At 34.3% G+C, this 15,578-nt stretch overlaps 1 protein-coding gene across 1 annotated transcript; it reads left to right on the forward strand.

Moving 5' to 3' along the window:
* Positions 1-8,213: 8,213 nt before the first annotated feature.
* Positions 8,214-9,860, forward strand: LOC109153615 (myb-related protein 306-like). The gene is made up of 3 exons (XM_019301469.1): positions 8,214-8,512; positions 8,593-8,722; positions 8,944-9,860. The coding sequence occupies exons 1-3, from the start codon at positions 8,380-8,382 to the stop codon at positions 9,605-9,607; spliced, it is 927 nt and encodes a 308-aa protein (XP_019157014.1). The 5' UTR covers positions 8,214-8,379; the 3' UTR covers positions 9,608-9,860.
* The last annotated feature ends 5,718 nt before the right edge of the window (positions 9,861-15,578 follow it).

The following is a 15,578-nucleotide window of genomic DNA, read 5'->3' on the forward strand; positions in this document are numbered from 1 at the left end:
GATCTGTGCACATTGTACTCCGACACCACAATATCCTTCCTATAGTTTGTGAAGCATACTAGTGTCTTCTTTGGTTAGCCCACAATCCCAATTGGACACGCCTTGCTGGTGATTGGTTTGGAAAAATTCAGCTAGCATATCCTTCTATAAATCACATAAACATGGGTTATAAAAAATGCACCACAAGGAAAAGGAGGACCAACATAGCATAAAAGAAACGCAAAAAGATAGAAAACATACCATATCTTCCAAACTGTCACCACATTTTTTCTTCTTTGCTATAGGGATAGTGGAATTGTCTATGATCTCATACCCGACATTACCGGAAATCAACACAGAGTCGAAAATAGTGTTCATACCAAAGAATAGGGAAGAACAACTGCACATGACAACAAACCGCCAACCAATATGCAGAGGCCAAAATGATCAAAACACAGAGCACATGAACTAACCTATACCAAGTGTGAAGAACTGAAACAGAAAACACACCCCACCACACTTAAAAAATAACACACTGACACAACACCTTCCGGAGCAAAGAAACGGTGTCCACCCCTTGAAAATAACAACAACAAAATCGAAGGAAAAAACACCCTAAAACTACAAACGAACTAGGAAACAAATCAACAACATTAAAAAAATCATTATTAAAAAAAACACACAAGAATGTAAAAATTAAAAGGCACTACCTAATTAAAAAAAAAAATCATTTTTGTTTGTTCCCAACAAACAAACAAACAAAAAAAATCAAATCAACCACACTAAAAAATTAACAAAACCCTTAAAATAGCAGAACACCGTGTAATAGTAATCCAGCCACCGACTGGAAATCCACGAACAACACATACCCGAATGGCTAAAATCCAATGTGCGGACGAGTAACAACAAAACCCCCAATCGGAAAAAATAAATAAATCTATGATGAACACGGCCAAAAAATTGTCAGGAACCACCAACAGCAGCCCTGCGCCTCCAAAACCCCTCTCCCAGCGACGCCAAGCCACCACCACCAGGCCCCCCTCCCAGAACCAATCTTAAAAAATTCGGAAACGACAAATGGGTAACAAAATACCTCGACCTACACCCCGAGCGGGTGGTCCCCGGCGCTTGGCTGCACTGCAGTCCCCATCGATGATCATCGTCCGATGCTGATGAAGAAGGAGAGTCGAACGGCGTAGAAGAGTTGTTCGCCCAATGTGCGATAAACAAAGAGAAAGAATTTTGGGCTCACCAATCAACCCAGGCACGTGAAATGCAGATATAGAATTTAATAGGGAGAAGTGTCAAATAGACCCATGTACTATTGGCAAGTGCTCAATTCTCACCATGAACTAAATTAAAAGCCAATTAACCACACTTACCTACTAAATTTGTTCAATTAGCATTTTTAGCAGGTAATTGACCTTTTTTTACAGGTTACCAATTCAATTATTAAAAAAATAATTTCAAAATAATTTATTCCAAGCTAAGCTATATTTTGAGGGATAATCAGAATCAGCTTTCCGGTTTCCGGCCTTGAAAGAAAATAGCGTCTGGGAATCTGGGATGGAGATTGATGATGACGAAAATGAAACTAAGGGAGGGATGTGGGTTTTGGACCAGAAGCTTGATCAGCCTATGGATGAAGAGGCTGGAAGAATAAGAAACTAACATGTATAGAGAAAAGGTAAACTTTGCCTTTCTGTTTATATATAAAGATTATATATCTTGGAGCTTTTATGGTTAGCGCCTTTTGAGGATTTATTATGTGCTCACTAAAATTGAAGTAGTTATTGACAAGAGAAGACTGATTGTTTCTTTATTTGGTGATTTTGTTTTAGAAATTTTCAACTATGTTGCTATTGCGCATTGCATTTCAGAGCCTGGGAGTAGTATATGGAGACCTGGGGACATCTCCCTTATATGTTCCAGGCCATGGCCGTCCATGCTAATTATTTTGAAATTATTTTTTTAATAATTGAATTGGTAACCTGTAAAAAAAGGTCAATTACCTGCTAAAAATGCTAATTGAACAAATTTAGTAGGTAAGTGTGGTTAATTGGCCTTTAATTTAATTCATAGTGAGAATTGAGCACTTGACAATAGTACATGGGCCTATTTGACACTTCTCCCAATTTAATACGATTACAAAAGAGTAAAATCTCAAAACTACCCCTCCCTAATAATAAAAACACCTGCACGGCATTTAAATCCCCCTAAATATTTAAATCAATCCTATCCATCTAACCCTAAAATCCAACGATCCTAAGTAATCCACACGTTTGTATTTTAAGTGTTGTTTGTATTTGAATATAATCCTCTATATATATATATATATATATATATATATATATATATATATATATATATATATATATTTTCTCAACTCCCTACCTTCGTATATATCTATCTATTTCTATGTTGATTTTTTTCCCCAAGTGTTGTGTATGTATATATATATATATGTGTATACATATACATACACATGTAGTACACGAATCGAAGAAATTAAACTCAATTTGTGTACAATATATTGTTTCGTTATTCAGCTCTATATATTGTTTTGAACAATGGATCTTGATATAGTTGTTCCCAAAAGGTTGAATCCCCAACTCCAAGAGCCCCCACGCCTCGGCCCGACAAAGCATCTGGGAGAATGTAAATCATGGTAATTCGGCACACAATAAGCCCCTCACACTTTGAGAGGTTGCTCCCACACTGTCGATGATGAGACTCGATCCTGGATTATTGTTCCTAAATTTCACTCATGTGACCAACTGAGCCAATCGTTACACCGTGCACCACGGAGCATTGTGCGCCCCGCGCCTCCCAAAACGACGTCGTTTTGTTAAGTTGTTAAAAAAAAAATCTTCTGTTTCGAATGCACATAAACTCATAACAGAATACACATAATCTAACATAATAATACACACAAACTTTTAACTGAATACACATAATGGGGTTTGGTATATTCAGACGAACGGAGTGACGTCAGCAAGAAACGCGCGCGTTTTGTGCCTGGGAGCACACTGCTATGTGCGCCGTGGTGCACGATATAAATTGTCTTAACTGAGGTGTCCATGCAGGCCGAATCTCAGTATATATATAATTGACTTGTTCAATGCGCTACTAACCGTGTTAAGGAAGCATATATCCTTCATTACAGTAAGCGCATGCAGCGGGCAGTTGGCGTCTTGGCAACGCAATAAAATTGTTGTAGCAATAATTATATGTTAACAAAGTCAAATAAAGTTATATGGTACAGTAGTAATAAGATTTGAAATATGAGTTCTTGGTCACATAGTCAACCTGTCATTGGACGTATGGTCTTCGTTGCATATTTGCATGCACGGGTGTATTTTACCATTGGTTGCAATAAAGGGAGGCTACAAATTTTTTTGGATTATTTTAAGTGTTAAGTTGAAATATAGTTAAATAAAATAAACTTTTTTATCATAAAAAAAATCTCCCTCATTCATCAAAATTTTATTTTTTAATATTCATGGTTCAAAATTTTCAAATTTCCATTCATTTAAGAGTGGATAAAAATCTGGAACTTTTAGCTGGGCAAGAAAAATAATGGGTCCATAACTTTTTGGCCACCGCAAAAGTTAGACAAAAAATTTCATCTACTTAAAAAGTGGATAAAATTACTGACGAGGACTACATAAAATGATCTCAAAGATACGTAACATTATTGTGTATTGTACATGTTGATTTTTCTGCTACAAGGTAAGAGTTGAATGGCCAATACAATCTTAAAGCAATGCTAGAGAGCAAGAACGCTATGAAATTAGTATTGTTGTTAGAGAGTCAAAAATCAAATCCCTTATAATGTGACCCTCTAAGTTATTTATACATGGAAGAGAGAAAGGGAGAGAGCGGTCTTGCAAGAAATGATTTCTTCCATTTAAAAAAATTTGTTTTTTTTTTTGTTTTTTTTTTTTGTTCTATGTTATAAGATAATTATAGAATTTGTCCTTAAGTTATCATTGGTGTTGCACTTTTTGTTTCTTTACTAATTAAACATCAGGGACAGAAAGTAACCACGAGAAGTTAGCTTAGGAACGAAAAGTGAGCATGGAAAATTAATAAAATGACAGAAAGTGCAACACCAATGATAGCTTAGGGGTGAAAATAAGTAGGCAATGACCTGAACGGCAAGTCCAGAATCATATATAGAGCCAGGCCAGGTCACGAGTTTGAAGTCTCAACAAAGGTAAACAGTGCAGTTAAAGCTAAAAGCCTTTAGCTTCATCCTTTTTCTCATCAAATAAGCCCAAGTAGCTCTGCTGTGATCATCTACTATAGTAAAAAAATAATGATGACCATACAGGGAATGAACATGATATGGCCGCTGTATATCAATGTGTATTAAGTCAAAGCAAGCATTAGTGATAGAACTACTAACAGGAAAGGGCAGTCTCTTTTGCTTAGCTGCCACCTATCACAGACAAGACTTTTAATTATTATTGAAAATTGAGGGATCTTGCTTCTGAAAGAAAGTTCTTTTATGAAAAGAACTTAAAGAAGCATACCCAAGTTTAATTTTGCATGCATGCATACATCAAAAAAACTATTCCTAACATAGGTATTATCATCATAATACAAACAATCTGCAGAAACAAAAATATTATAGACCTGGTGATAAGGTGCTTAATTGTTCTATTTTTCTTGTGTATTAATTGATCGTTTTTGGTTTAGTATAACTTTAATTGTATTTAAAGTGACCAATTACTGAATAAAGTATGGGGAGGATCGACTTCAAGGAAAATTGGAGAAAAATGAGCACACTATATAATTTGTCAGCTAATTGAGAGCAATATTATGTTTCGAAGGTAAAAATGGCAACTTCAAGGAAAATTGGAGGAAAATGAACAAAATAGGATGGAAGCCAAAACGACGCCGTCACGTAGGGTGTCACACGCTTGACGTAACTCGTGAGAAACAACTTTAAAAAAGTTATCTTTTGCTATCACGAGGCTTCATCACGGCATGACAAGAGCTCATGAGGAAACATCTGCGAGGCATCTTCTGCTATCACGAACAAGCATCACGACATGATAGGAAATGTGAAGTAATTTTCTACAAGGGGTGTTCTGCTGTCACGTTGACCATCATGACGTGAGATGGCTCGTAACACAACACATGCTCCTACAAGGTGATCAAGGCCATCACGAGGCTTCATCACAGTGTAACATGCCTTGTGATGCACCGTGTTCTCTGAAAAACATAAATAAAAGAAAGAAAATTTGATTTGGGGATCTTTGGACTTTTTGACTTTTTATTTTTTACACTTTAGTTAGTTACTTTCAATTCCTAATCTACTTTCTATTCCTTACCCCCCTATAATTTACATTCCATTTTCAATTTCAATTACAATTGCAATTCAAGTTCTAGTTAGATTCAAAGTCATTTACATTTGGGAGCAAGGATTGAACATTTTGATTTGCAATTTCATCTTCAATTAGATAAGTCAATTTCAATTTCATTTTATTGCACTTTTGCTTACTGTCTTGCTATTTTGATTTATTGTTTTGTGATTGATATGGATTGCTATCTTGGTTTTGAATCTATATATTGTCATTTCTATTGCAATAAAGTATGAGTAGTTCTCTTTGCAGGATGATAAGGATATAGATTAGGTTCTTGGATATGTAACCTTAAATTGGTTGAGTAAGGGAGATGAGACTTAACTTTGATGATGTTAATTAACATGATTGAGTTTCGATTAGGAAGTGATTATCTAATCAGCTAATCTAGATTCAATGGGTTAATTAACCTTATTTTACATTTGAAAAAAGGGAAGTATGGATATCAAGACCAAGGTCTTTGATGAAATGCCTCTTAGCCACTTATGAGTTATGAGAATGTCCTTGAAAGTTTCTAAGAGTGCGAATTGACTTAGAAAAATGCTTCTTTCTCGGTTAAAAGGTATTTCCTATCAAGTCAATGAATGACTCTTTCAATTGTTCCCAATTTGGTAACATTGCTTAGACCTAATCTAAGTTCTTATTCCCCTGTGCATTTCCAATTGTTGTTATTCATTCCAATTGTTATTTGTTTAATTACTCGCATCATCTATCTTTATTAAGGGTTAAATTTTCATGAGTTTGAGTACTTTTTACTTGAGAGATATAAGTCTTGCATCAATCGATAATCCCCTTTCTCACCATGGTACTAACATGTTTTGTGCACACAGAGACCTCTATTATGCACGCTTAGGGATGCATTTAACTAATTAACCACATTTTTTAATATAACCCTTAGACACTTATATGCATATATATACCTTAGCTCAAATGCAGCATCATCTTAACGTGCAGTCGGTGTGGCTGCTTAAAAAATGCATCAATAGTGTTAGAAAAATACACAACAATGAAATGCACAATACATTATAAAAAAAAATGCACCATACCTCCCTTTACATAATTGTGCATTTCCGAACATTATGTGGTGTTTTTATGCATACCTAATGGTGCATTTTTTGTGATGCTTACCTAATGGTGTGATTTTTGATGTATTTGTGCATTTTTTGTTGTACATTTTCTAACACTATTGGTGCATATTTGCATAACTACTAGTGCGGGCCGCACCTGAACTAAGCTACGCATTTTATAAGAGTTAATTACCAAAATGGTCCATTGACTATAGCGAAATTACCAATTTGGTCATCAACTATTTTTTTTTGACCAATTAAGTAGTCCCTCAACTTTAAAAATCTTATCCAATTTGGTCCTCCGTTAGTTTTGCCGTTAGACTTCAGTTAACTTGAGACGAAATTGGTAATTTTGCTATAGTCAAGGACTCAAGGGACCATTTCAGTAATTAACTTTAGTCTTTAGGTGTTGGCAATTCGGTTCGGTTTTTCCCGAACTGAACTGTACCGAACAATACGGTTAAAAATCGAAAGGAAATACCGTTTGATATTATTTAAACTATAATAATAATAATAATAATAATAATAATAATAATAATAATAATAATAATAATAATAATAAAAAGAAGTAAATCCAAGTCCATGCCTCCTTTACCGTTCAGCTCATATTCTCACTGGTATCTTTCGTATAAATCCAAAGTCTAATATATAACAACACCAATTGATGTTTACTATGTTGTTATAAAACATTTACAAGAAATATCAATGAGAATATGAGCTGAACGGCAGAGCAGGCAGCAAGGGACTTGGATTTACTTTATTATTAATATTAACATTAATATTATATTTAAAAAATTCAAACGACATTCGGTTTTTTACTGAATAATTCGGTTCGATTTAGTTTTTTACCAAACTATTTGGTACTCAAGAATCCATTATCTTTTGGTTGTTCGATTCGGTTCGGTATGGTTGGGTTCAGGAAAACCGAACCGAATTGTCACCCCTAAAGTTAATTGCTGAAATGGTCTCTTGACTATAGTAAAGTTATCAATTTGATCCCAAGTTAATGAAAGTCTAACGACAAAATTAAAGGAGGACCAAATTGATTAAAAAAAATTTAAGTTGATGGACTTAATTGGTAAAAAAAAAATAGTCGAGAACCAAATTGATAATTTTGTTATAGTCAAGAGACCATTTTAATTATTAACTCATTTTATAATTCTTTCAAAAAAAAAAAAACTTATTTTATAATTATTACAAACTTGCAATATTTAGAAAACTAGTATGCCGTTCATTCCTTTATTTTTCAACCATCAACAACGGTTCACCTATACAAATGAATGGATTCCATGAATCTATCATGTTTACAGAATTCTCCCAAGATTTAAAGCCTCCGATCCAAGCTCATTGGAGTGTGGCAATATATAGAGAATTGAATATGGTGAATGTCGAAGGAAAATAAATCTCCATATTATACTAACCCTTGGTAGGTGCCAGTAGATCTCTTGACTTATGGAGTATCATCATCACATATCACAATGCAAGGACTGGGTCTTGGGAAGAGGAAGTTGGAAGCCATTGAAAGCAAAGGCGCCATTTACGTGCTTTTATTGGAACTGGGAGATATCATTAAGGGAGTTAAAGTGTGGTTTAATTAGTAGGTGCAGAGAGAGAGAGAGAGAGTGTTTAGTGCAGGTAATTAAGTAGGAGATGGAGTTTGGGGAAGAGTCTATGTTGAATTGAATGCGACGCGGTTTTGAGGAGGCAAAGGGCTGACTTTAGCTCCACCCGGCCTCGTGCCGGAGTTACTGCTCTTGCTGTCACCTTTTGACTATTTTCCCCTCTCTCTCTCTCTCATTTAATCTGGTGCTTATCAGGTCAGCGTCGTCTCTCATTCATTTCTATATATGACCCTTGTCTCTCCCTCTTTTTCCCCATTAGTAAAGGCAGCCATTGAAATCAAGAAAGTGAGAAGACCACATTTCTAGTACTCCCCTGGCCTCCATAGAAGCTTATTAAGAATGGGCAGGCCTCCTTGCTGTGATAAGCAGGGTGTTAAGAAAGGCCCATGGACTCCTGAGGAAGATATCATGCTCGTCTCCTTCGTTCAAGAACACGGCCCCGCTAACTGGAGAACTGTGCCCGCTAATACTGGTAATTGTCTTGTTTTAATCTCTTCAATTCTTGGAATTTTTTAATTCCCAAGTATATACTTACCTAGTATATAATTTCAGGTTTGCGAAGATGCAGTAAGAGTTGCAGGCTTCGGTGGACTAACTATCTCAGGCCAGGCATCAAGAGGGGCAGCTTCACTCATCAAGAAGAGAAGATGATCATTCAGCTTCAAGCTCTTCTAGGCAACAAGTATGTTAGATTATATTACTGACTTACTGGTTCAGTAGACAATATAATTCAGTCGTGACATTACGTTCAAAGTGAACAGATCTCTGGTATATACTGAGATTTGACCTGACAAGTATAATTCAATCGTAACACTATGTTTAAAGTGAACAGATCTCTTGTTTATACTGAGATTTGACCTTATCTGCTGAATCACATAATTTTTTTGTTTGTTTGTTTTATAGATGGGCTGCCATAGCATCATATCTTCCGGAGAGAACAGATAATGACATAAAAAACTATTGGAATACTCACTTGAAGAAAAAACTGAGATTGATGGAATCCGGCGGGGGGTTGATGATTGATTCCGCTAGTAGGTTATCATCATCATCTTCTTCTTCGCAGTCCTCATCAAGAGGCCAGTGGGAGAGGACCCTTCAAGCGGATATAAACACAGCCAAACAAGCCCTAACCGACGCTTTATCTCTCGAGAAATCCCACCGCCACCGCCCGCTACTTGATTTCACCGCCGTCCCTCAACCGGCGCCGCCGCCGTATGCGTCAAGCACCGACAACATTGCCAGGCTGCTCAAAGGCTGGATGGAAACTCCGGCGAAATCTTACTCCTCAACACCCTGCATCAGCACCACCAGTAACAGTAACGCCGCCGCCGCCGCCACCCCAACCACCGTCACCGACACCTCTTCATCGTCTTATTGCGACGATAATGCTCCCGGCAAAGACGACGACGGGATTTGTTTGAGCGAAGCCTTTGAATCCCTTTTCGGCTTCGATTCCTCGTCCGACCAGTTCTCTCAGTCCTATGAGAGCAAACCACAAGTCCCGTTGTCGGTTATGCTGGAGAGTTGGCTTCTCGACGACGATAATGAAAATGGTGATTTGTTTTAGAAGAATCTCAGCTCGTCGCCAATTTCGATCTTTACTTATTGTTATTATTATTTTAAAATTTTTGGATTAAACTATCATTTCCATCCTCTTTTTTTTTGTCCTCAGGATCAACATGTACTATACGATTAATCCTATGTTTTATCGAATCTACCCGACAATTATCTGGATCTTGAATCTTGACCTTCTACCCGGAAAAAGTCAGCTTGTGTATCCTAGAAAGCTGTGTTTTGTTTCTTTCTGGATTTTGGAACAAGAATGTCGATCCTGGGGATTCCAATTTTTAATTTCTTTATTATATTAATTTTTTAGTTATTTTTACTTGAATTATATTTTTTTAAGAGTTAATTTTGTTACGTTTAATTCTAAACATTCAAATTGATTATTTGTAGTTTTTAACTTTTATTGTCCAAATTAACTATCCATTGTCATTCAACGTAACTATCAAATTTTGACCACCCATGGTCCTTCTAGGAGGACCACGGCGGATTAAATTTTGAAAGTTAAAGGTTCATGGGTAGTATACTTATACAACATATGGTAACAGTTTGAAAGGAGTTAATACTTGAAATGGTCCATCGACTATAATGAAATTCACAAATTGATCATCGACTATCAAGTTTAGCAAATTAAGTCATCGACTATTCAATCCTTACTCAATAAGGTCTTAAATTATTCAATTCTTACTCAATATAGTCATCAACTATTCAATTTTTACTCAATAAGGTCTTCAACAAAGGATTAATTTGTGAATTATTGAGTAAGAATTGAATAGTTGAGGACTTAATTGGTAGAATTGATAGTGGAGGACTAATTTGTGAATTATGGCATAGTCGATGAACCATTTTGGGTATTTATTCATTTGAAAGTCGAATGATCATATATAGTCAATTTATAAGTTTAAGACTAAACGTGATAAAATCATTATACTTGGAAGATCTTATATGATATTAACTCTTATTTTTAGTGATTAATTATTATGTGGGGTTGTAATTATATTGACACAAGTAATTAATATATGAAAATGAAAAATTAAAACCTTATATTAGTATCACGTAAACATTAAATATTAAGAAATACTTTTAGAGAGGAAAGTGTTGGTAAGATTTTTCAAGAAAATATCCTCTTACGATAAATAGTAATTTAAATTAGGAGCACAAGATCAATTTATACATCATTTAAAGCATATTTATATTGGTGAATAATTAAGGTACACAAACTGTGGGCGCAAATATGTTTGGAAATTTTCATGCCTTGGCTTTAAATGTATACATGTGAACTGCTTAATTGCTTATTCCAATACCATGCCATAGTCTAATCGCATTTCCCAATGACTTCAAAACTCGGGAAATATTTTCACCCTTTTGAAAAGAAAAAAGAAAAAAAAAAAAGAAAAGATAATTTGATCATAATGTATTTGATGGGGATATTGTGATTAGGCGCAACTTATGCCGTGGAAACGTGTTCACCATGCGTATAGTGAATACATGAGTAAATTCATAATTTCTATATTATAAATTTATAATTTTTTTTTTAAAAACGTAGATTCATAATTTTATTTTTCATTTGTTGTTGCAGCTATCATTAATCTACAGTTCAGAAATTATGAATCTATAGTATAGAAATTATCAATCTACAGTATAGAAATTATCAATCTACAGTATAGAAATTATGAATCTACAGTACAGAAATTATGAATCCACAGTATAGAAATTATGAATCTACAGTATAGATGTTATGAATCTACAGTATATAAATTATGAATCTACAACTTAGAAATTATGGATCTATCCCGTTAACAACAAATGAAAAACATAATTATGAATCTACGTTTTCAAAAAAAAAAAATTATGAATGTACAGTATAGAAATTATGGATCTACCCCTGTGTTCACCATGCGCATGGTGAACACATTTCCACAGCATAACTATTGTTGATTAGACGATTGGGCTTGGCCCACTTGGTATGGGTATAGGAGGTGACCCGTGGAGAGGTGGCTAGCCGGCGCCACCACGTGGATTGTCGACCAAGGGCGCCGGGCGCGCCCCTGTGCGTCCCTCCGGCGTGGCAGGGTGCCCGCCGTTCAAGGCACACGGGGCAACACCATCCCTGCCGGTTCGATCGTGGACGCAGTGCCGTCGGTCGAGGCAAGTTGGGCGCGTCGGGTGTGCCCGGTTGTGTCCCGGTCGTGTAGCCTGGCGCCCTGGCTGGTGGATGGCGGCATGGAGGCAATTAAGTAGGGAGGCAGGGAGACGTAGGACACGTTGTTGGTGGAGGCTGGATGTCATGTATGGCGTACACGTGGACGGTACAGGTGAGTCCGAAGACAGTAAAAAGGGGGAAGATGCTCTTCTTAGGACACACCTCTAGAACGCAGAGATCCTTCTGGCTGAGTGGTCTGGGTCTTCTCTTTTCTATTAGCATACCAAGGTCTGATTCTTAGCGCCCCGAGCTAATAATACTATCACTATGCCCAGTTTATGGTGAATCTGGTTCCAACAAAACCATCAGTATTCATTTAACAAGATTTAACGAATTAAACTATTGATATCAAAATAAATATTTAATAATTATCACTACCGGAAATTATGGAATTTCCGACCACCTGAAAGTGATCTTAAATCAAGTCAAAAGCCTTGTTCCGACCACTTTTGGTATCCGGAAAAATCTTTGTTGGTATTTCCGACCACTTTTTGCTTACGACCTGATTTAAGATCACTTTCAGGTGGTCGGAAATTCAATAATTTCCAGCAGTGTATAGAGAATAAAATATACATATAAGATATTTTTAAATTATTGTTTAAAAAAAAAAAAAAAAAGAAGGAAAATTGTGTTTTGATGAGCGGAGAAAAACGACAGAATAAATTGTGATCGGATGATTTGTTACTTTTCATTTTTTTTTTTGTTTAAATTGTTTCACTTTTAATTTTAAACTTCAAAAAATATTTTATTTTTAATTCAAAATATTAAATATGTTGCCACAATGTCAAAATTCACTAAACTTCACTCCATTGATTTTAAAGAGCATTTTGAACTAAAAATGTAATGGATGCGTTTATTTAATTCTTTATTTTCTTTTCTCAAGATTTTTATTTTATTTTTTCTCAATTTAAAAATTAAAAAGGTCAAATAAACACTTAAATTACACAATATTATATAATTAGATCACTAAACTTTAAAATTTTAAATCAAATCTTTAAACTGGTAAAAGAAAATATAATGTGATCCCTTTTGCATATTCTTCCATGTAATGTTACGTTAATTGCCACATAAATACTAAATGGAAAAAATTATAACATGACGTCACAATAACCCGCCGCCGCCGCCGTGAACGACAATAATAATAATAATAATAATAATAATAATAATAATAATAATAATAATAATAATAATATTCACTTTTTGAATAATAATAAATAGTTCACTTTGTATGTTAGTTTATCATATAAGATTTAGGGTTTGTTTGGAATTCTAGAAATAAATTTTAAATAACACATGCTTATTTACTTCTATTTGAGTTTCTTGTTGATTGAGAAGGGTAGTGAGATTCCTTTTTCTCAAAAAACACATAGATCTTAGTTTATCAATCTTTTTCAAATTGGTATGGACCTGTAAGAAATTAAATATCTCATATTCACATAATTTAGGAATCTTGATATTTTAGGCCGCCTTGGAGAAAATGCAAATTACTTATTACATCCTCCAAAGGAGTACTTAGTTTTAAACAGTATAGTATAATAGTATATAAGATGAATATATACTTGAATAGAGTTTTAACTTTTAAATGATTAGTTGGTTCATAAGTGCTATTTTGCTATAATAATAATAATCATGAAATGCTAATTTGTTATAATAATCATAAGTGTTGGTTCTTACTATTATTAAACTTGTATTTTTGAATTTTGTATTATGGACGTCTAGTTATTAACTTTGTGTTGTTGGATATTGTATTATGAACTTATGATTTTGTCATTTTTTTTTATTATTGATTGATTGTAATTTTATAATATACATAAACTTTTGGTAATATACTTATGCAGTTATATATTAATTTTCTATTAGGTATATTCTAAAAACTTTTTGGTAATATACTTATGTACTTATGGAGGAATATGTATGCTTTAAAAGGCTTTAACATGAAGTAAGCTCAAAGCTTATTTAAATAAGCTCAATGTCTATTTAGGACCTACTTTGAAACATTTTTAATAGGCCTACCTATTAAATATGGGCAAATTATATTGTGCACAAGACGCACTGGTCAAAACGACGTCATTTTGTATTTTTTCTTTGGCACAAGTGTCAAATAGGCTCATCTACTATTACGAAGTGCTCAATTCCCACCACGAACTAAATTAAGTGTCAAATAGGCCCATTTACCAGTTAAATTTGTTCAATTAACCTTTTTTACATGTTACCTATTTATTAATTATTAATAAATAAATAAATAAATAAATAAATAAAATAATTAAAAAAAAAAAAAGATAATAGCCACTGGTAAAGCAACAGTTTTGTACCAACACCAAGCTCCAAATCCCTCTCCATGTATCAAAACAAACTTCTTCGTTTTAATGTTCTCCAAGATTTCAAGTGACTACAGCAGATATTTCTCATTAATTCAACTTCACACTTGTTTGATGGTTTTCATTCAAATCAACTGTTTCCTATCATGTTTTCTCCTTTTGATTAATTCAGTTCCTCTGCAAATATATTTTAATTGGAGTTCGATTCCCAGATCTGGACCTCAGTTGGACGGCTATCTGTGAATGGGCAGCCACCGGCTGTCCTCGCCGGACAGCCGGTGGCTATTATCTTTTTTTTTTTTTTTTAATTTTTTAAATTATTTTATTTTTATTTATTAATAATTAATAAATAGGTAACATGTTGGTAACCTGTAAATAAAGCTAATTGAACAAATTTAGCTGGTAAATGGGTTTATTTGACACTTAATTTAGTTCGTGGTGGGAATTGAGCACTTCGCAATAGTAGATGGACCTATTTGACACTTGTGCCTTTTTTTTTTTTTTTTTTTTTTTTTTTTTGCTAGAATTTTCATTTCCCGTTTTTGTCGTTAACTTCTAAAAAAATTCCCCTGTTTTGAATGTACAGAATTGTATAGTAGAATACACATAATCTAACATAGGGAAAATGACACTTTTTACCCCTGAGTTATATACTTATAGCACTTTTTCCCCCTCAATTATTTAGGTAAGCACATTAGCCCCCTCAATTATTCTAAAAGTGGTGCCTTTTCCCCCTAATATATTAAATTGACATTTATACCCTTAAAGTAAACATTTTATTTATTTTATTACTCCAACAAATTATTGCGTATACGTAGTAGGGATGACCACAGTTCGGTTTGAATTGAACCGGATACTAAAGCAATCGCATTAATAGTTTACGGTTATAATTCAGATCTAGAACCCAATATTTAAATGTCAATTTATTAAAATTATGTATCAAAAAAATTGAATCTTGAACCGTGAACCGGCGGTTCCGGATCTGATTCACGATTTTGAACCGTCTTTATTTTAAAAATTTATTTTTTTTTATTATTTTAAAATAGTCTAAATTCAACAATAAATGTATTTTATTTTTTCAGTTCGGAACATGAACCATCCGTTCTGGTTTACAATTTTAATAAACTGTAAATATCGAATTCCGATTCTAAATTGTAATTGGAATATTTCGGTTTGGTTGCTATAGTGTTTGTTTAGTTTGAACCAAATTATGGTCATAATTTGTTGGAAAAAAAATAAATTAAATATTTAGTTTAAGGGTAAATATGTCCATTTAACATTTCAGGGGGGGAAACAGCCACTTCAATAATTTAGGGGGAAAAAATGCTATAGGTATATAACTCAGGGGGGAAAAGTGTCATTTTCCCTCTAACATAATACATAATACACAAAAACTCTTAACAGAATAGACATAAACTCTTAACTGCGCCGTTCCAATCAATATTGGGGTCCTG

The sequence above is a fragment of the Ipomoea nil genome, unplaced genomic scaffold (assembly GCF_001879475.1).
Source record: "Ipomoea nil cultivar Tokyo-kokei standard unplaced genomic scaffold, Asagao_1.1 scaffold2516, whole genome shotgun sequence".
In the NCBI taxonomy this organism is placed as follows: Eukaryota; Viridiplantae; Streptophyta; class Magnoliopsida; order Solanales; family Convolvulaceae; genus Ipomoea; species Ipomoea nil.